This window comes from Gallus gallus, chromosome 7 (assembly GCF_016699485.2).
Source record: "Gallus gallus isolate bGalGal1 chromosome 7, bGalGal1.mat.broiler.GRCg7b, whole genome shotgun sequence".
NCBI classification, from domain to species: Eukaryota; Metazoa; Chordata; class Aves; order Galliformes; family Phasianidae; genus Gallus; species Gallus gallus.
In genome coordinates, this window is record NC_052538.1 from 36,033,633 (window position 1) to 36,055,893 (window position 22,261).

At 42.2% G+C, this 22,261-nt stretch overlaps 2 protein-coding genes and 1 long non-coding RNA gene across 26 annotated transcripts in view; 2 read left to right on the forward strand and 1 right to left on the reverse strand.

Annotated features, from left to right (window-relative positions):
• PKP4 (plakophilin 4) overlaps positions 1 to 13,638 on the forward strand; it is a 67,223-nt gene extending 53,585 nt beyond the window's left edge. For 23 of the 24 annotated variants that reach the window (XM_046943662.1, XM_046943660.1, XM_015290150.4 and 20 more), the window contains 11 exons: positions 650 to 833; positions 2,302 to 2,419; positions 2,902 to 3,093; positions 3,227 to 3,400; positions 4,110 to 4,260; positions 6,341 to 6,536; positions 8,387 to 8,471; positions 8,573 to 8,690; positions 11,101 to 11,232; positions 11,955 to 12,028; positions 12,588 to 13,638. In XM_046943662.1, coding sequence (XP_046799618.1) covers positions 650 to 833; positions 2,302 to 2,419; positions 2,902 to 3,093; positions 3,227 to 3,400; positions 4,110 to 4,260; positions 6,341 to 6,536; positions 8,387 to 8,471; positions 8,573 to 8,690; positions 11,101 to 11,232; positions 11,955 to 12,028; positions 12,588 to 12,836 — 1,673 coding nt within the window. In that variant the 3' untranslated portion in view covers positions 12,837 to 13,638. Of the gene's footprint in view, positions 1 to 649; positions 834 to 2,301; positions 2,420 to 2,901; positions 3,094 to 3,226; positions 3,401 to 4,109; positions 4,261 to 5,853; positions 5,965 to 6,340; positions 6,537 to 8,386; positions 8,472 to 8,572; positions 8,691 to 11,100; positions 11,233 to 11,954; positions 12,029 to 12,587 lie in introns of those variants that run through there. The other variant, XR_006939795.1, reaches the window with a different exon arrangement.
• Positions 13,639 to 14,701: 1,063 nt separating this feature from the next.
• LOC121111253 lies at positions 14,702 to 21,805 on the reverse strand. The gene is made up of 3 exons (XR_005861327.2): positions 21,660 to 21,805; positions 21,443 to 21,568; positions 14,702 to 15,154 (listed from the first exon to the last, which is right to left on the reverse strand). It is a non-coding gene; the product is annotated as an uncharacterized LOC121111253 (long non-coding RNA).
• Positions 21,806 to 21,907: 102 nt separating this feature from the next.
• TANC1 (tetratricopeptide repeat, ankyrin repeat and coiled-coil containing 1) overlaps positions 21,908 to 22,261 on the forward strand; it is an 87,797-nt gene continuing 87,443 nt past the window's right edge. Inside the window, exon 1 of the mRNA XM_046943834.1 lies at positions 21,908 to 21,973. Coding sequence (XP_046799790.1) covers positions 21,916 to 21,973 — 58 coding nt within the window. The 5' untranslated portion in view covers positions 21,908 to 21,915. The remainder of the gene's footprint in view (positions 21,974 to 22,261) is intronic.

Genomic DNA, 22,261 nt, shown 5'->3' on the forward strand with positions numbered 1-22,261 from the left:
CTTCTCCGGGGCTCTCAGTGCCCGGACTATGAGAACAGTCACAGCAAGCACCTGTGTGCCCACCCTCAGCCCTGGGTTGTGAGGCAGTGCATTTAGCTTATAGACCATGAGTTTGGCACTTCTTGCAGGCAGAAAGCACAGAAAGAATAAATGACTTAATGTTCTAACTGGTAAAGGAACTCTGTTTCCTTCAGACCGAACTGGATATGTTGAGTATTGCATACCTGTCAGGCAGTAGAATGAGCTGTACCTTAGGAAAGAGGAATGTTTCCTGTCAGTCAGCATGTGTTTCAGTTGGGTTTCTTTCCTTAAGTAAAAGAGGAGAATATTTGTTCATGAATATGCTTGCTTTCCTTCTCAGCATGGTAGGAGGCTCAGCTGCTGCTCTGTTAGGGCTCTCTGTGGGGCTGTCCTCTCACCTTCCTGCTCCTTCATCGAAGAACTCGCACTCTGGACAGTCAGCCAGGATGGGGGTGCAAAATTCATCAACTAGAATAGGAGAAAATGTTACATCAGGGTGAAGCAAGTCCTTTCGTGGCAGCTTTGCTGACTACTTATGGACTGGTACTGTTAGAGTAATAGAGTTAAGTAGCCAGTATTGCTGCACATCTGCTACCTCTAACGACCACAATGGAAATCTTTTCCTAAGGGGTTCTCTGGAACTTGTCTTCGTGTGATGCGGTGAAGATGACAATCATTAGAGACGCTTTGTCAACACTGACAAACACTGTGATAGTGCCACACTCCGGGTGGAACAGTGCCTCCTTTGATGATGATCACAAAATTAAATTTCAGACTTCCCTGGTTCTGCGCAACACGACGGGATGCCTGAGGTAACCTCCTGTTCTGCAGCGCCGCGTGGTACAGCACAGCCCTGCTTCCCTGCAGGTCCTTCTTACCCTTAATCTTTAAGGCAAAATTGCTATTGCATTCCATTTAATTCTATCATTCAGGCAGCTTTCATATTTGTTTTGTTTGTTTGTTTGTTTGTTTTCTGTATTAAGAGAATACAAAAAGCACAAAACACCGAGAGGTGTTAATTGTAGTTACGTTAGTAGAGGTGTTAATTTAGCGACATAAAAAACGTATCTACTAGCTACATTTTGGCTGGTTTTTGTATGAAGTGCAACTGATCACTGTACTTTTCCCATCTGAAACACCGCAGGTTTTGCACTGTGCATGGCTCAGGGGCTTTATGTGTCTCTAGTGATAATTTCTGTAGGTATATGTTTGCAAACTTTTTCTATATATACAAGTAAAGAAGTGTTTGACTATTCCCTTTGTGGATTTCTCAAACAGCAATAAGAAGAAAAGTGTTCTTCAGAATAATAAAACATGAAACTAGAACATCTGAAAAGAGAAATCAAAGACCCGGGGCACCATATGAGCTATTTCTGTTCATTTGTATGTTTGTTTATCACTTCAATTTATTACTTTTCAAACTTTTCCATTAAGCAACGCAGTAAGACCATTGTTTTTCAGTAGGTACACCGTAACTGCTTTCTATTTTCTGGTAACTCTTCTATACTCCAGAATGTTTTCACACACTACTATTTTTATTGGGTTATTTACTATTACTATTTTATTGGGTTATTTTTCAAGACAAGGCACACACTGCTGTTGGACATTCAGCGCTAGTATAGCACCTAGAGAACACGCATCTTCGTGGACACACTTAGCAGCAGTGCTGGTCTGAGTGCACATCCACGCACCACCTACGCTTCAGGATTTGCAGGGCGGTTGCCTCGGAGGCAATTGTCTACATACCCTTCGCTGCTTACTCTGAAGCACAGTGCAGCCTGTTCCTTTCCCCACACCCTAGTTTATACTTCTGTGTATGCATATTACAAAAGTCAGTGGCACTGCACCATGGAACACAGCACTGAATGGATCCAGCCTTACAAAGAGGCAGCAAAGGGTATTTTTAAGAGACAAGCCCAACCACCTGTTCTACAGCATACGTGCTGTACTTCTGTGCTACTATGACAGAGACAGCTTGTATGGGAAAAAGTCTATGAGAAAGGCATTCTCTTTATGGCTTGTTTTGTCCTTGAGTCAATTCCACCTTGAAATTATCATTTGAATCTTATTCATCTCTTATGAAAGCTGGGAGGGGGGTTGCTGCACCAAATGGTACATTTGCTTTTAACTTCTCTAAGTCAGTTATTATATTGATTATTATTCTATTGAGGTTTTGTTTGTTTAAAAAAAATAATGAAAAAGTCATCTGCAAACTGTTCGATGAATGATGTCTGTCTGTCCGTGGCTGCACTGCATTTGTTTGTCGTTTTGGCTGCTCAGGAATCTAAGCTCTGCGGGGGAAGAAGCCCGGAAGCAGATGAGGTCCTGCGAAGGGCTGGTTGACTCACTGCTCTACGTGATCCACACCTGTGTGAACACGTCGGACTATGACAGCAAGGTGTGTGCTCGTTTCATCTGAGAGATTTCTAATGCTAACCTATGTGTCTGATCTGGTCTCTCGCAGTTTGTGTAATGTAGTTTCTCACTGTGATGCTTTTAACTCAGCTGATTGTCTCTCAGTCCCAGGTTACTGGTGCACAATCAAATTCTGTCGTGTAATGCAGTCGTAGTCTGTTCTGAACTATTCACTTCTGCCAAGTATTCATTCATTTAATGATAAGCTCTTGTGCTTTTCATTTGCAGGTTACTAAAACCAGTATAGTACTGAAAATATTTACAATAGTCTTCCCATTTGGTGATATCAGGAGAGAGACTGCAGTTTTCCCAAAGAAACAAGAGTAGTAATGTCCAAGGCCCAGAATTGGAATGTGATGCTTGTGCTTTAGGATACCTTTTCATCTATGCTTAATTTTTTTGGTGTGTTTCATTACTACACGAGAAAGCAACAAGTTACAAGATGTCTTAACAACTTGGTTTCAGACAGTGGAGAACTGTGTGTGCACCCTGAGAAACCTTTCCTACCGCTTGGAGCTGGAGGTGCCTCAGGCACGTCTGCTGGGCATCAATGAACTGGACGACTTGCTGGGAAAGGAGTCACCGAGCAAAGACTCTGAGCCAAGCTGCTGGGGGAAAAAAAAGAAGAAGAAAAAAAAAACTTCACAGGAGGACCAGGTTTGTCTTTTTTCTTTGATTAGAGATGTTTAAAATGTTTAGCTAACGATGACCATAACCTGCAGAAAAATACCATCTGTTGAATGAAAATACAGAGGTTTATTGTATTTACAAATACATATTAATTTCTCAGTGGGATGGAGTTGGCCCTATACCAGGATTTTCCAAGTCTCCTAAGGGGGTAGAAATGCTGTGGCACCCATCGGTGGTAAAGCCGTACCTAACGCTTCTAGCAGAAAGCTCCAATCCAGCTACTCTCGAGGGCTCTGCAGGATCTCTCCAGAATCTTTCTGCAGGCAACTGGAAGGTACCTGAATTCCTGCTCTTTCTCCTGTTTCTCTCTAGAGTGTGGCACTACAGCTTTTGTGCTCTGAAAATGTTATTTCTGCAGTGAAAGGCAATGTCAAAGATGGTAGGCAGGAAGAGCGATCTGGAAACTGTATAGTCAAAATGTACGTGTAATAGGCGGTAATAACACCTCATAACATCAGGACTGTGGTATGTAGTATATTGGTTACGAGCATTAAAATGCTGTATTTGCTCTATCATTTTTATTTCCATATATTGCTGCTTATGGCTCTTGCACACAATGTGTTAGAACAGCATTAGGTGAGAATACTTCGTTAATGTTACGTACTTGTTACAGAGGGATAGAGAAAACGTTAATTGCTTTCTTTGCTGTAGAAAACCAGATAAGGCTGCTTCATTTTATGCCTGTTTTGAAGTTGGCCCTGTTTAAGAAAAGTACTTCTCCTTCTATAATTTGTCATCTATTAGGATGTTTTGTCTGTTAGATCACTTCTTAAAATATTGTGCCATAGCAGGAATGAGTGAAAAAGAGCAGAGTCAGCCCTTTTTAATAATGATAAAGGGAAGCATTTAACTGTTAACATATTGTCTTTGCATTGGAAAATGTGAAGATGTCTGTAAAATACTTAAGAATTATCATCTAATAAGAGACAATTTCAGTCGGAACGTCCCACTAGATCTGCAAGTAACTTGGAGCTATATTACAGTTTGCAGCATACATTCGAGCTGCTGTGAGGAAAGAAAAAGGACTGCCAATCCTTGTGGAACTCCTGAGGATGGATAATGATAGAGTCGTTTCATCTGTGGCAACCGCCCTAAGGAACATGGCGTTAGATGTTCGGAATAAGGAGCTCATTGGTGAGTCCAGAACGGTGAGGGATAAAGAATAAGTCTGACCTAATATTGAAAGAGTACAAGGATGAGATTCTACCAGTAGAAATAACATATTTGATTTTACTGTATCACATCACTTGTGCCCCAGAAATTAATATTTTTGACAACAGAGCAATACCGTTATTTTGGTTTGCCTTTAGCCATCTTGCATGCCAGGCTCTTCACAATGGGCTGAAGTGACCTCAAATGAACTGGACAGGAAACTGTCAGTACAAAATATGATGGAAAACACAACTCTGCTTCCTTGGAGCTAATGAATGGTAACTTTCTCAGAGGGTTTCAAGGTCCCTTATGTATACTAAGAGAACAGGACAGCCCTGCTGCCAGTGCACCAGTAAATGCTTTAATAGCCCTGGATAGGGAGAGAGGGGAAAAGTCCTCTCCTAGTGAAATATTTCCACCAAAACCCAGATGTAGAGCAGTATGCGTATGGCTTTGCTGAATTAAGTAATCAGTAAGGATGCTTGCTAGAAGAACTTACTGGTTTCCTTCTGACAGTTTTAATATTTAACATTTAAAGCACTCGTCTGTGCCTTTCTCATCTACCCTTTAAAAACAAAAGTAAAAACTTCTGCTGCCTTGGTCAGGAATCTGTCTACTATGGCAAGTGTTGAGCACACCTTGCTCCTGTGGCCCTAAGGATCCTGCTAACTCTTGTCAAGATGTAAAGATGTTTGATTTTTTAACAGGAATTTTCGATACTGTAGGCTAATGGGGTAAGCATGCATGCAATAACTATTTATACAGATAAGGGATTGTTACTCTCAAAAAAAAAAAATGCAGTTGAAAATCATATATTTCTGGAGCTTTACCATCTAGGATGTTCAGAACATGTTTTCTTGCAGAGCAGGTATCATATCCATAAAAAATTAGGAGAAAAACACATACTTATGTTCCGTTGCATCAGCCATATACAGGCAATACTCTGTGAAAATCTGTTTTCAGAACCTTTCCTTCCCCTCGCAGCAGAACTTGTCAGTTAGGAACGTCCCTCCCCCTGTGCTCTCTGTCAAAGCCTCAGCTATCAAAGAGTTATCAGCTTTCCAGGCATAAAATATTCTCAGACATGAGGTGAGTCAGAAACAAGGCCGTGCCAGTGCCCTGTTTTATACAACTTTATCACCATTGGTCGGTGCAGAGCTCTGGGGTTTCAGTGATTAAAACTCTGGAGGGAAAAAGGGTATTTAAAAGAATGGGTACTCTAACAAATAGCAGTATGAGATGGTTTGTGGTAATGTGCATTGCTGAGCTTGCCAAAACACTGGCAGTGACAGAGTGGTGCTGTGTACAGCGCTGGTGGTGGTAACTTTCCACTGCGTGTGAAAAGGAATTGCTTTTGTGCACAGAATTCATTTTTGGATACAATTTTTCCCCAGACACATCATGCAGATAGATAGCAAAGGGCTCTGAGAAAAGCTTGTTCATCAAGCACCGTGACGTACAAATACAAGTCTTCAGTAAAATCAATTAGTAATCGTTTAATTATCAGCATGTCCTAAGCAGTAAAAGAAAAAAAACAAAAACACTTCAGCTTTACTTGATTTCCTTTGTTTGCAGTGTGGTTATTCCTGTCAGTCAGTCACTGAAACTGAAGGAGCTGAGATCTGATCTCTTGTGGGTGACAAGCAGGGTGAACAGAATGTCTGAAGGAAAAAGGCGCACACGACTGTAAGGATTTCTTTAGCCCCCCATAAATGAAGCTGAGGAATGCACACAGCTCCTCAAATCACATGAAATAATCTAATGTTTTCTCTTGAATAATTCTGCTTTCTCCAAATAATCTGTTTCCAAATGCTCCAGTTTTAATACCAAAATGCAGGTTACTTCTCATAGTTTTTAGGCCAGAAGGAGAGAAGGGGGGAAAAAAGTGATCTCTACTCTCACTTGACTGTGTAAAGTGTGAAGTCTTGGAGCTTTTCCGTGCATTGGATCCCGTGTTCCGTTTGACTGCTTTCAAATGCAATTTACTGATGAGTCTTAGAATTTCAAATCTTAAGTACCAAAGCATATGTTCTGACTTGGTTCTGTTGATGGGTTGTTACAGGTAAATACGCTATGCGAGATCTGGTGAATCGCCTGCCAGGAGGCAATGGCCCAAGCATACTGTCTGATGAGACCGTAGCAGCAATCTGCTGTGCACTGCATGAGGTCACCAGCAAAAACATGGAGAACGCCAAAGCCCTCGCGGATACTGGGGGAATAGAAAAGCTGGTGAACATAACGAAAGGAAGAGGTGACAGGCAAGTAGGCGATGAATGTCGTACGTCATCTGTTTGTCTCATTTCAAATGTATAAGAGTGCAGGTAACCGGGGGGAGGAAGGGGGTTAAAAATAAAAATAAAGAAATAAAAAATCTGTTCTTTTTTTCTATTGTCCTGATCTGAGTCACACTGGGACAGACGAGGTGGTTGGTCTGGTACCTGCCATTCTTTCACAGTGTATTCTTTACAGCTTTTGGAGACTGTTACAGGTGCAGACAATAACCACGTTAATGGGGTCTATTTGGGGAAAATGGTATCTAAAAACTTCTCTTTTAAATAGCTACAACATTAATAGAGTATCTAGAGTTTTCTGAAATCAGAATATGTTAACACCTTCGTCAGGGTATCACAGTAACTATCAGTTATATCCAGCATGGCCAGTTGTTAGGCTGTGAGGAAAACCTGCCCTACCAAACAGTAACCTCACCAGTGGGATTGTCTGGAATAGGACTGCTAGTGTTGATTGATGGGTTCTGGCTGTCTGCAGACTGGTGCAGGTCTGTCTGTGCCATGCAACCTGGTGTGCTAGGGGCTTTACAGGGCACTGTGGGCCATAGCTCTGAAACCTTTCAGAAGTGGGTGGGTAACAGAGCATCACGTCATAGAAATGCTGCAGTGTCTGAGTCATGCAGCGCCAGCACCAAGCCAGCCACAGGGACCCCATGTAGCTCTGATCAGGATCTCTGCTCTGAGCTGCTCAGTGTATCTGATGGAACTGATGCTGGCAGGACTCTTGCATAAAGTAGGAAATCCCAGATCTCCCTTCTGTGGCCAGCAGAAAGCTGACTACCAGTCAGCCCCATGTTCTGTTCCCACTATTTGATCACGCAGCAATCGGGAGGAAAAGATCTGCAGCTGTGCGGAAGTTGGTCAGTATGAATGAAATGCACAGCACTTTTATCAACATCTGTCTGAAAAGAAACTGTGGACTGTATTATGAGTATCCGTGGTTTATGATACTTCGTATGTTCAAGGCACCAATTCACTTCAGTGTCAGCTGTGACTACAACTTTGTTGTTCTGTGAAGATTACGTGGAAGTTGGTCTTATAACTATGAGAGAACAGGGTACATAGAAGAGATCTGGAGGAAATGACCACAAGTTATGCTAGGAGAGGTTGAGATTGGCAATTGGGAGTTTTTTCATTGACTGATGCTATAAACTTTTTCAGTCATGTTTTTCTTTCAAAAAGTGTGTCTGGATGAATCTTCTCACTGACAGGAAAAGGCACGTGTTTGACACAGACGTGCTGTGGAATTTAATTTCAAACCCCTGCTTCAGTACCAACACCAGGCATGACGACATGATTTTGTTCTTCATGACAGGCAGAGCAATTCCCTTGCCTCGCTCCTGAGAATGGAGAAAGTCTTACTGACCAAACCACTCCTGTGGTGGCACAGCACAGGTTGGAGAGCCGAGTCCCACACGGAGGATGTCGGGACAATTCAGTACCAACTCCCTTTAATTTGTTTGCTGTTTTTCTACTGCTAGGAACATTGTGTAAAGATTTCAAGTGTATAGTCTCAGTTTTTGTGAAATGTACTAAACAACTTTTCTTATCACAATGTTTTATTTTTGGATACAATGACCATCTGTATTCCTCGCTTTGGTGATCCAGAGAATTTCTAGGCTGAAGAGGAAAATAACTGTCATCTCAGAGTGTACACAGCCTTTGTGGAGCCTGCTGACACTGCTGTACTGCAGGCGTCACTACGAAGAGCTGGCTTTCTTCACAGCCACAAGGTTTAGGCTATTCCATCGCTCCGGAACACCGTTCTGTTTAAGTGGAGTTAATGCTTTCTGCTAATGCAAGATTCTTTATTTCCTTAGATCTTCATTGAAAGTTGTCAAGGCAGCTGCTCAGGTACTGAATACGTTATGGCAGTATCGAGACCTTCGCAGCATTTATAAGAAGGTAGACCGCAAAATTAGCTTGTGTTGGAAAATTGTTGTGTGAAAACTCTTAAGCTAACATAAAGCAATAATTTATGTTCTTTGCTTTTTACCACTCCACAGGATGGATGGAATCAGAGTCACTTCATTACACCGGTATCGACACTTGAACGGGAGAGATTCAAATCCCACCCCTCGTTATCAACAGCAAATCAGCAGATGTCACCGGTCATACAGTCAGGTCAGTGGAGACACATAAAGAGATCTACTGAAGGGATATCTTGTATCTCATTGAACTCAAATGGCCTTTCAGTTGACTTATCATTCTAAAGCATGGGGGCCCTACTGTGCCTTCTCTGTATTTAACCCTACAAACAGCAGTGCACAGGTGTGTTACCCTGTCTGATACTGCTGGCAGGTTCCAGATCCCACATTGTGTGAGCATCTCCACTTCTGCATTCGGATAAAGCACGCTTTGACATAAACACCCCCTTCTACTCCGTAATGTCAAAAGCTCAAACAGGCTCAGAATGTGTGAAATGTATTCCTTTCGGACGAATCAAATCAGATGGTGTGCTTCCAGAACACCAGTAGACCCCAGCTGATAGTGGGCATGCAGCCTGTGGGACCAGATTAGATGTAGTCCTAAGTGAAATCCTCAGTGCACACTGTGTGGACATCTGGACTTTGTCACTGTTTCCCTCTACAAAATCACCGCTTTTCAGCTGCATGGCATTGTAGGTCAGGCCTCAACAGGTATACAACATATATTACTCTTCTGACTCCTCACAGTTGCAGCAAGCCCCCCTTTGTTCCTTTAACATCTCCAGGAGTAGGATTTAGATCTTTGTGACAGGACTGCCCTGCAAGGCTTTCGGTGGGTTTTGTATCCGCTGAATTTAGCGTTTTATTTCATCCAATTTGCCCTTCAATTTGTATGTGAATAGAGCTTTCTTAATACTGAGAAAAATACATTTACCATTTGCTAAAATAATTGACCAGCTCCTACAATACAATCGATTAATTACTTACATAAATAAAAGGAACAGCCCTCACACACACCTTTGTGAAACAGGTGACTGAAGAACGGGGACTCAGGCAGGGATTTATTTTGCTATCAACAGTATCCTGTAGTGACTCGGGGAAAGACAGCACATCCTTCATGCCCAGAGTTCCTCTCAGCCACCACCATACAACACACAGGACTGATTTCTTTGTCTGGTGTCATAAAACAGCAGACTACAGTCTTCAGTTCTAGAGCATTTTGTTGTTCTGATCTTTTTGTTCAGTTACATGTTCAGTTTTCTCCCATCCCTTTGGGATTCTGAGAGATTGTTCTGAACAAACATCCCTTTGTCTCCCTCCAACCACATAATACCAAAGGCAGTTGCGATGTACTCCTGGATAAGTTGCTAAGTTGCACATGCTGGTATCAAAACTGCATTTGTGGACTGTTTAGGCCATGTATCTACAGCCAGAACCAAAAATACATTCTCAAAAGAAGCAGTGACTCTGAAGCAAATTCTGCTCAGGCTCTGGGAACGATGAGCTTTTCCTGAAGCTCTCTCCCTAAGATACGCTGGCAGAATGACTGTGGTGCTCCGGTTCTGTGAACTGTAAGTAGGAAATAAGATGGGAAGTTCTAACATAATATTCTAAGGCTGTTGAACTTCAAAGAGCACTGAGCAGAAAAAAATACCAACAGGAAGTGCTCGTTTTTCTGTTCCAGAGCATGACCAAGCTTAAACTATTAGGGCGGATGCTCAATGCATAAAGCTTATCTGCAGAGAGTACTGTGGGAACAGCCCTGCAGGTTGCAGCACGCACAGCAGATGTGGTAGAACACTTGTATGTGGTCTGCAGCAGTTGTTCTTTGCTGAAGTCACTCAGTGCATGCATTGAGTTGACCGCTTCCAGTATGACGCTCCCCCAAATTAGCTTTTTTAGCCTTGAGTATGCTAGGAAAATGTCAGTAATTAAGCTATTCTTAATAACCAAAAATTGTGAACATGACATGAAGGACACAACTATTGGAAGAAGAAAAACAGGTGAAAAAGAGGTAGTTGTACAAACTTTCTGCATCTGTTCACTGTAATGAAAGCAATGGATTACGTTGTATTGTTTTACTATGGCTGTCAGCCAACAGAAGCTGACCAAGTGGCCAAGATTCACTTCTGCATGATAGTGAAAGAAAAATAGTACAAGTCTGTGCATGGGTGACTTCAACCAGGCAGAGTGTAATGTTACCTGACCTGTCCTGGGTGACATGGTGGACTTGAAGATTCTATTTAAGCATAACCTAAATAAAATCATAAACTTTAACAAAGAATTGAATGATTGCATTTGTATTTGAATAGTTATGTTACAGAAAACTCTAAAGATGTCATAACCAAAATGAAATGGGTACGGTCTCTCACTTATTTCAAATCATTATGGAGTGCTGACTGGTTGTAGAAGTATCAGTGATAATTTCATGGTGCGTTGTTGATAGCTCTCATCATTGCAGTCCTTCATACAGGAAAGGCTATACACTAATTTTGGCCATTACCCGTGAATTTGCTCATCACATTTGCTGATCCTTGGAGAAGGATGAGGAGAGAAGAGAGAAAGATGATCAGTCTGTGCAATAACAGCCTTTCTTTTTTCATCAGTTGGCAGTACATCTTCATCACCAGCTTTATTAGGAATTAGAGAACCCCGCTCTGAATATGACAGAACACAACCTTCTATGCAGTATTACAACAACCACGGCGATATCATTACTCACAAAGACATCTATACCGGTAAGGTGCTAGCTAGGTGACCTCCTACCTGGAATAAGTAAACATTCCTTCTATGTGGAGTTCATGCAATCGTAATACAGCTGCATTAGCAGAAATGTTGCTTTTAATGTTGTTTTCACTTCTATTCATTGCACGAGGAACAGAAGAGGTTTTTCTTATCTATCTGCTATTTTCTTTAAAATTACAAACATTACCAGAACAACAGATAATCTCTGAGGTCCCTTCCAAACCAAGCCATTTTTTGATTCTATGAATAGGAGATCTGTTTATATACTGGGAGGTGAGACATTTGGAAAACTTACTTTAGTTTAAAAATCTGTTGCAGAAAATTATTATACACTTCATATGTTATAATCAAACATTTTTTTAATATGCATATATATAATTATGTTATTGTAAAGCTATACCAGTATTTCATGCCTCCCCGATTTTGCTTTTCCTTCTTAAAGTCACAAAATAAGAGATGTCAGTAAAAAGGGAGAAATAAAGTCCTCATTTTAAAGGTTATCAGCAGCACACATGCATGGGGAAAAGGGAAAAAAGCACTGGGGTTTCTGTTCAACTACTGCTGAGGGATAAAATTCACTTGTATCTTAGTAGTAGTAGTAAACTATTAAATCTGCAGTTAATTGTTGGAGTGCTACATAATTTTTCTAGATAAAATAAAGCACAAACAAAAAAAATAAAGACCAAAGATGATGCCAAAATCTATTTTCTCACAGGCTCCAGCAAAACTTCACCAATTTACATCAGTTCTTATTCCTCACCAGCGAGAGAACAGAACAGACGGCTACAGGTGAGCCTGAAACTTTGTTCTGAAGTGATACTGACATAACTTGACTCAACGTATGGTGTTTTAATGGAACTCTGACGAGTTTAAGTACACTTTGTAATGTCAGAGTGTTTTTTGTGGAGAGTACCTACGCCACTGAGCATTACTGTCCTCAGAAGTACATAAGCCGCTGTCAACTTACCGCTGTGTTTACAGAGAAGTCCCACATCTCTGTATGTTCTTAGCACGGTTGGATCTCAGACCACTTTTCTGACTTGGCAGATATTTTTGGTAGCTGTGGTCAGGTTCTGTTTTTTCTTCTCATTCCCTAAAATCCCAGCTGTGGATTGTTACTGGCTTTGCAGTGGATGCAGGCGGTAACCTGTAGACAGGCTGAGAGGTTCTTCCTGCATTAGTTTTACCTGGAGCCTTAGGGGTGTTTCATGCAGTTTTCGTCATTGGAAGAGCTACACTTAACTATTCGGGGAAAGTTCTGTGTGTAATGCGTGTAAGTTCTGGAAACAAGCATTTTCTCTGTTTAATTACATTTTAAAAGTTTATTTTTCTTTCCCATTGTCAACAGCATCAGCAACTGTACTACAGTCAAGAAGACACCAACAGAAAAAACTGCGACGCGTACAGGTTGTACCTGCAGTCCCCACACAGCTATGAAGACCCATACTTTGACGATCGAGTTCACTTTCCTGCTTCTTCAGACTACACAACGCAGTATGGACTGAAATCAACCACAAATTATGTAGACTTTTATTCCACCAGACGATCTTCTTATAGAGCAGAACAGTACCCGGGTTCACCTGACTCCTGGGTGTAGCATCAAAGGAAAAAAAAAAAAAACAACAGTATATTTCTCATTGTGCTTGAGAAGAAATGGAATGGCCTCATTTGATGTCTTGGTTATGAAATCTGAAGGTGAAATAAAAGAGGAAACAAGGAAGTCTTTTGGTTTGGGTTTTGGAGGGCATTTGGCTTTGGTTTGGGTTTTTTGTTTTAGTTTCTTCTGGGGGTTTTTTTTGAGTGAGGAACTGTCGGAAAAACCGGAAGGGATGTTTCTTTGCTCTGTTTAGATGTTAGGTATTATTACTTGTAGCTTCTGTAGTCTGGTGAGGGTGTGGGCGATGTGATGAAAGGTTTGAGAATTGAGTAAAATGAATTTGGAAAGTGTGTAGGTCAGAGCAAATTAAACCTGTTTTTTATGTGAATAAAAGTCTTGTTCTGATAGTTTGTACAGAAAAAAAAATAAAATGGATGCCCTTGTTTTATTGATATTACTAAATGTCAAGATTGTATGCTATTATGTCGTGTAAATTTCTTTCATTGGTGTAAATATGGAAATGCCACATTGGTTTAAAGTGCCATCCATTTGTAATGCAGTGTGTCATTTTGAAAGAGATTTGAAACATCATACACAAAAAAAAAAAATTCAAGAAAATGTTATAAATTAAAAAAATATACAATTAATAGCATAATTTTGAAGCACAAAGTCCAGATCAGCATACCTGCACCTCTCCCATTCCCATTCTCTGCATATTTCATACAAAAACAAACAGAAAACTTCACTGCCATTTTCTATGCACATGGAAGAACAATAAATATGGAAGTCTCATCCATGGAAAGCTGGTCCCTGTTCTGTTGTTTTTTTTTTTTTAATTATCTTCGGCGTGTGGTATTTCAGGAACAAATACCATGGATGCAACGTGCAACTGCTTTGTTTTAAAATCAGGTTAAATGTACCAGAATCACTTTGGCCATTGTCTCAGCATTCCACAGTGCACGTGTTCCAAAGGTGTCAGGCTGGCATACCAAAGCATGAAGTTATGTCCTAGTCACCTTTTATTCCCCAATTACTTTGGCTACAGGTAATTGGGGTATGTCAGAACTTCATCCTGTGTTCTTCCCAGCACTCCTCTACTCCTCCCCTTTTCCCCCCAATAAAATTTCTATCTTCTTGCTTTCAGAGAGTATAGTGTCTAGTTTGTCTGCACTTCCCTTGGATTTATTTACAATCCAAATCACTGATGATATTGGTAACTGTGTACTTTCCTGTACAGGGAAAGTACTTTACTATAGTGTACTTTACCGTACAGTCTGTTGACTTTGTATTGTTCTTAGTTTTTGTTCCCCATCTTAGCAAATTTCTTCTGTTTTCAGTGTCTGCAAATGCCCCAGTTGTGTCGGTGCAATGATGACCAGTAAAGGTAAGCAAAACTGCTACAATTAAATTCACTTTTCCTTACTTGGTTGGGGGCTACTTCTGCCCCTTAGCTGTATAGGGGAAAGAAACGAAGGGGTAAACAGCCCGACAGAAGAAATGAGTTGGGTCTTAACCTCTGTTACACAGCCAAGCAACTCCCCATTGATTGCAGCATGATGTGTTACCAAGGGACAGCATTGTGCAGATGGTGCCTTTTCTTTCCTGGACTTCAGTTTTCTCCTTTTAAGGTAGGAAAGAGTTTCAATTTAATTCAATTTGAGTTTGTTTCTGGTAAGAATAGTTTGGTCATTGATCGTGCACAATAGTTCCAACTGCCTTCAGAGTCATGTACAAGCTTTGCTACAAAGATGAATGCGGATCAATGTTGATCATCTGGTACACCCGTAACTTATTGAGCCAAATGTATTTATTTGGTACCGCATTGTCCCACGGCACTTTAAATTAGCACTGGATAATAAAGAATGGTCTGACAGGATCACAGTCTGCTTTGATCTCCTTGGAATCTGCTGACATTTTTGAATCATTTTTACCTCTTAGCTGAGACTTTAATCAGGATCAAAAGCAGCAAGACGTGGGCGGGCACCCAACTGGGATCTTGTGTGATGTGGCGGATATATTTTGTTATGATCATTTTCTTTGGCTTTTGATGGTCTCATTATTTACGTATTTTCACACTTTGTCTTAGTACTACACTGATTACAGTCATCTCCACGGTATGTTGGTTGGTTGATTTTCCTTTATGTACGGTTTCAAACTGAATGCATGAAAGGGGGGAAAGACAGGGCACAGTGTGATTTCACTACTCACCTTTCAGAGTGCAGGCCAGCGCTTGGGCCAGTCAAAGGGCCGGGAGCTAACCGTAAGGCAGGTGCTTTTAAAATGCACTGTATTCACCATGTGACATTGAAATTGATATTCTGGTGAGAGAAATAAAAGTTAACTCTTCAAAACGCCAATGTCCTTAGGACAGGGTGATGTTAATTTGGAAGTTAAAAAGTTAAATAGAAATAGCACCCTGGGAAATGTCGTTCTTTATTTCCATCTTTCTAATAATTAAATTGTAGATGTGCTGAAAGAAGAACTAAACCTTATCAAAATCAGAGAGTTAAATAGCTTACGATTAGAACAGCTTGAGATGTTGAGTCTTGCAATACAGCGGCACTGTGCTAGTCCTTTTCCTAAGGAAGTGCTGCAGAGGGCAAGTAAAAGCAGCACTGACCTCAGTGAAGCAATTATGCTCACTAAATGCTGAACAATGGGAAAGAAGGGCTGAAGTTAACATGCCCATAATTCCCTATCCTGAGTAGGAAGTGCCTGCTGTGAACAAGTCAGGAAATGTCAGCCATCCATGCACACTTGTGACTTGGCCATCAGACCCGAACTGGTAGCCTTGCTGCCATGCACCTGCTCTGCTCAGCTGGCAGTGTGGGTTGGCCAGCAGCTCGCCCAGTGTCACATGAGTACTGCCGGTGCACCGCCTTCTGACATTTCTTCTGTACGCTCAAAGACAGATGTGTGTTTTGGCAACATCCCGGGAGAAGCACTGAGTGACTCGGATGGGTGTAGAAGCTGTAGGATGTCTCCCACGGCACTAACTTAAGAACCATGCATAGAGGCATAGAGCTGCAGTGAAAATGCCTGGCTGTGGGTTGGTGTCAGAGCAGTGCGGCAAGGATGTGAGAGCTGCCAAGTGAGACAGAGCCTGAATGGGCTGAGCACAAACTGTTACAGGGCGGTCAGAGAAGGGCCATGCGGCTGAGCCTGGTAAGAGCAATCCTGTTGCCATGAAAAATGCATTGGCTACAAAAGTTAATTTCTAATGCGCATTGATTTGGAAAGTGTACAGTGCCTTTTATTTACCAATCCACCTGCTGTAGGGATTGTTCTTTATAGTTTTCATAGCTAGCAGCTTTCTTGTCTGCTTCCTTACCCAGTTACTTCCTGATTAAAGTATCCTGATTGTTTCACTTCATGAAGATATTGGTGATAGCTTTGCAAAGCACTACGGGAAATGTTACAGGAAAAATGTGCTTGAAAGCATCCTTTTTGGCAGCTGTTCTTGTTTTTGTTTTTAATATCTTGGCCTTTAATTGTGGCTAAGGACATTTTACACGTGTGTGCTTTTCTACCCTGCAGTGTCAATATTCTGCTCAGCTTACTCCATACTGATTTCCCATATCATTACAATATAATACTGGCATTTGCTTGTGTTCTCATCTTGGGAACCTTTGTGTAGCTGTGATTTTGTGATGGCTTCTGATGTTATCCTCAGAGCACATTCTGTGGGCAGAACAGTGTGCACCAGCAGCAGGTGATGAGTTATTTGCAACCTCAGCACCATCGCTGCAGGACAGAGTGAAATCTTCCTTACAAGAGAATGACTTTGCGCTTCAATTAGCTCAAATATTTATAGCAGTCAGTCTGCTGTGATGTCCATCACTCTCTGTCATTAACTAACATGTAATGAATGTCATCTTAGGATCCTGCAACAGATTCGTATGGGTCCTACAGTTACTGTATCGCAGGAGAACGTTTGGGTTTCTGAGTGAATTCAGGTTGATTTATTCTGTGTGAATTTCACAACTCATCCAGACCCAACTATGTTTCTGCATTAGTATGCTCAGTGTGCATTTAAAAGAAACTGATGCTTTGGTGAGTGAAATGACTCAAGACTTTTGCTTCTATGAGTCAAATGACTCCAAGGAAGTTTGCATAATTGGAGATTATAGAGTTCAAGTAGAAAGTTATATTCCTGTGTGATGCTGTCTGTAATACGAGCCTTGCCCGTTTCTGCTGATGGTCATGGAGATGTTTTCTTTCCTAAATTAAGTCCATGTCCTTGTCTCTGAAGTGATATGTTTATGGATTTTTTTCAGGAATTCTCCACAAAAAAAGGCCTGCTCACAAAAGCTTACCCCCAGCCACAAAGGACGCACAAAGCTCGAGACTTAGTATATTTTAAGTCCTGGGGGACTTGTGGATAAAGTTGTCATCATATTTGGAACACGATGACCTTAAAGGTCCCTGCCGACCCAAACCTATATATACGATTACTTAGATTTTTTATGGCATTTTAATTAACAGTAGAGTTGGTAATTATATCATAATTAGACTTGCTTGTGTAATCATCCGAGCTGTGCTACTTTCATAAAACCTAATCAGGTGTGTTTAGAACTGGGACATTGTAGAGGACTTTCAGATCACCACACTGCAGGCACTCATCGCTGACTGCTGCGGCGCACCCTAAACACTGGTATGTGTAATGACATGTGCCAATTATTTTTGATGGTAAAAATCTCTTTGTAGTCTGTTCTACTTCATGTGTATTACGTGAAAAAGAATAATACAAGCAGCAGGGTACCTGGTGAGGTGATTTCCAGCTAGTTCCTTAAGGTATTTGTGAGTGCATTTCTCCTGACTGGGAGTGTGGCATGAATGATCTCTCCCTGTGTAACAAAGTAATCATGCACTATGAGAAGAGATTGATCTGCATTAGGACTAAATGCAAAAAAAACCCTAGCTCATTACAGATGGCTCATAATCAAGTCACAGTTCATTCATCATGTCCTAAATAAATCAGGTAGTTAAGTAAATCCAGAATCAGCTGGTGTATCTCCAGAATGGGCAGAGATGCAGGAAACAGAGATCATCACATCCCATGAAATGCTGACTGTTGACAATTTTCCCTCTGCCCAGAAATCCTTCATTGTATGTGAGTGCTTAATATGGGAACAAAATACATAATCCTGCAGCTTGGCTGTAAATTCCACAGCACTTCTATTTATACAGATCCTATTTAAAGCTGTCATTCATCCAGAGAGGTTACTACACTGTTGAGGATGTATCTAATTCTAAATATTGCATACAATTATTATCTCAAACAATGAAAAAGGAATAAGGCCATTCATCAACTGTCAAGAAGCCATTCAGCTTGAATCTGCCCACCTTGCTGACATTATTTAATGTTCACACATCAGTAGCAAAGAAAGAACACTTTTTAAACTTTCTGGCTACGTTAACCTGTAGCAGCCTCTTCTCACACAGGACACAGCAAGAAAGGAAATTCTGCTGTAGCCCAACTACAACATCTATCCTGCTTAATTGTTTATCAGTTATGAATTTTGACAATTAGATTTGTAAAGAATGCAAAGCAAAACCACTCTCAGCTATTTTTTCCAAACTTTCCCCAAGAAACAAGTAAACTTCTGAGAGTATCTGAATGAGACTGACAATGCCCCACATCTGAAAATGTACTTGAAGTAAAGCCTACTGACACAACTAACTGCACAGAACAGAACACTGCACTGAAAGCGTTAAAAATCTTCATGTATTTTTTGCAGACTTGGCTGCCATGCATTTTTCTTTGCTTCGGTGATTACCTGCTAAAACTAAGTGGTTTTAAAATAGTGCACAAGACATGCTGGCAGCTAACAATTCTGACCACAAATCGGTTTGGTGCAATAGCTCAGAAGCTGTTAAGCAAGGAGCGCTGTCCGGCCACAGGGACAAAGGTACCGAGATGGAGGCTTCTCTTCAAGCAAAAGGCATGAAAATGCCCAAGTGATGGACAGGGCTCTGAGTAGTGTAGTTTGGAAAGTCCGTACTATGAGAAGGGATGAAGAGCTGGGAAAGCTTTTCTCAGTTTGCCCAGTCTGCCAGTCCCGTGCACGCTAAAATACTCCACTTCCTGACCGCCATCTAGAGGCAGCTTGTCAACACACTTATCTTTTAACACCGAAACACTTTTGCTTCCCCATGAAGGTAGAACAGAAAAATCACTTCCTGCACATCCCACCGAAGATGGGCTTTCCGAAGACTTCCGTAGTCTGCGACCCTCCCTTACGCACAGACTCCATTTGAACAGCGTGCATTACTGCCCCATTCGATCACTGAATATCACACGCCCTCTAGGGGCTGGTCACTCTAACTGCAGAAAGTTGCAGCCTTCAGAGAAGTGTGTACCAAGGCAAGACTTGGGCAACTGGCTAGCTCCAAGCAGACTAGGATCACGAGGCATGTAAAACAAGCAGGACACACAAAACATATTTTACTTTACTTTGCTACCCCCCATTAAGGTCTGCTTTTAGGGATAACGGTCCAGAGCCGTGATCAACAAAACGTGTGTCATACTCTTACAATGTGAAAGAAAAGGTGAGATCTGTGCAGGGGCTCCCATACAGCTTAGGGTGTTCCGACTGGGTTATTTAGAATTGATTAACTTGTTCCACCACCCAGTAATGCGTTTGTTTGCTTTTAAAACGAGACACACGACGACAAAGCTATATCTTTCTAGTCATTCTGGCAACAAGGTGTTATTTCATAACCAGAAATTAGCCAGTAAGGCGTAGGTCTCCTTAATGACACTACTCAACTGCACCATCAAACGATGCCTGGACATTTCTTTTTCCCCCGCAGTCTATGAAGAATGTGGCATCCAGATCAAAATCAGGCCTTAAGCTTGTCGGATCTCCAAGATGCGCAGGTAAGCGCTGCAGATGTGAGGTCAGACTTCCTACAGGCTTTGTAGAATGCATAACGTATGCTCATGTGAACGATGGAATCAATATAGAAATCACTGAACGTGATTCAGTTCACTGACTGCACTCTTCTAGATTTCATACACTTAACAACAATGTTCCTTACACCATTATCCACGCCTACTCCAAACTGCTATAAAAAGACAGTATAAGTGCAGGTCAGAGGAGAAATATTAACATTTGCATTAATCAGAAATGAACTGAACCATATACCTGCAGCAGAATATTTTTTCCTTCTGTCATGTTCCTGCGGCATTTAAAAAGAGCTACGCTGACTCAACTGAAAAGTATATTGCCTACCTGTGACTGAGCAAATACTTCCGAAAGTTTCTTCTGTTATCTCTCCTTCAGACCATTTTATCTTAAATAATTCCTTCCCCCAATTAAAAAATGTCATCATCCATTTCAAGCTAAATACTTAGCGGCAGGCACACATGCTACTATTGCTTTTAATATCTGCAAGGTATGCTGCTCTTCTAGGGAGGAAATTGCTGCATTTCCAAGTATTTCCTGCCTCAGAAATGAGAGCTGAACACATAGAGCTGAAATACCAACTATATCTGTTGCAGACAGGAAGTCCTTTAACTTCACCTGTAAAAATCCCAACAAGCAGCAGCCATCCATCAATGGACAAATGCTCTCATACTGTAAATCCCCACTGTTTTCTTCTACTTTCTTTTCTACTTAAAATTTCCCTTCCTGGTTCCCCTCCCTTTTCCTATATTTTCTCTTCTCCTGTTTTTAATTTGTGAAATGCAAGAACAAGGCAATCTCCAATAAATCACAATATTAACATGATTTTTTCTTCTGTGTTTGATTTTGCAATCTCTAAACCTCTAATCTCCAATTTTTGTGGCACAGAGCATAAAACGTTTGCAGCACACACACAAAAATCTCTCTGACACCCAGAGCTATGGCTTCAGTGACTGCACACAGACAGAAGGGTCTCATCACAACACGCACATTTTGCTCTCTGACTCAGACAGAGGGCACACTGACATGATTCAAGGAGCCATCAGCAGTACTTTTGTAGCTGTATTTTTAATCCACAAAATACTGCAACACAGAGAAATAGCGAGGACTGTTTGTACTCTAATACTGCTGTGTATTCTCCCTCGGCACCACGCGTGGGTTGAGGCCCGCGGGGTGGAGCAGGAATTTCCTCCTGCTCTCCCTCCCCACCATCCCGCACAAAGCTCAGCAGCCTGAAGGTCCCGTTGTCTTCGTACAACATACTGTCAGCACTGACAGATTCAAGACAATGCCAAAATGTAAGATCTTCATCCACAGCAACGTTTGCACCATATATGGTAAGCATTAGAAAATAATTCCTTAATGGATTTGTTATATTTAAGCACTAAAAACGAAACTGTGAATAAATGTGCCAAATAAGCATCTACACATTGGGTATATCCACTTCCAGTTCCTGTACTCCATTCTAAGGATATAATCAGATGCTTACCATGAGCGGTGCTACTTTCCACACAGGACATCTACACAGATGGCACTGTTCTATGTAGTGTTACGCAGGAGTAAGGACTGTAACTCCAGGATTGTAAACATCACAGAACTGACTCAGAACATCTTACAAGGCGGTCATTCCAGGATTCAGTACTGATCACGTCAAAAACCCCGTATGGAGTAAGAAAAGACATCACGGCACTCTACCTTTGAAGGCCGGCTCTTTCCTGTTCGCTGCCACTGCTCCTCCTCAGTTCGGCAGGGCGCTCAGCAGCCACCAGAACGGCGCAGGGCACACCGACCTGCTGGGCGTCCTCACCGTCAGCGCTGCCACTAAGACGGAATGCACTGTATTTCAGTAACACGGTAACCAAAGTGTTGGATTCTTATTTAAGAAGAAAATAAGTCACAATTAACTATGTACATCATGCAAAACGCCACGCGATAAATCCGCTTGTACCATCCGCGACGGAACTCCCACACGGAGCCCGCCACAGCCCGTGACGGACACCGAGCAACTCGGGCAATCAGAGAAATGAGGCGCGTTTGTCGTTCGCTGCTGTTTTGAACGCAGTGCTCGACGATACGCAATTTTATCACTGATTGGTTGTTTCCTCCTAAACGCGGACTGTAATTACAACCAGCACAACCTCCCCGCCCCGCCTCCCCCTCACCCGGCGATGGCGCGCAAGACGTGGGTGGTGCCGCTCCCGCCGGCGGGCGGCCGCGCTCCCTCAGGTACGGGCCGGGGCTCCGCGCTGCCGTGAGAAGGCCGGGCCGGGGCTGCGTCTGCTGCCGTGTGCGGGTCCCGCTGCGCGCCCGAGGGCCGCCCCTCCCGCCCGCGCCGCGCTCCTGGAGGCTCCGTGCCAGCGCGACGCACCGGGCGTGTTGGTGAAAGCCTTTCCTGCCGTTCCTGCTCCGTCAGGTACCGCGCCTCAGCTCTCGGCGTTCCGGCCGCTGCGCGCGGCTGGCGGCCCCGGGCCGGCGGCGCTGACGGAGGGCGGTGGGCGCAGCACGGAGCTGAGG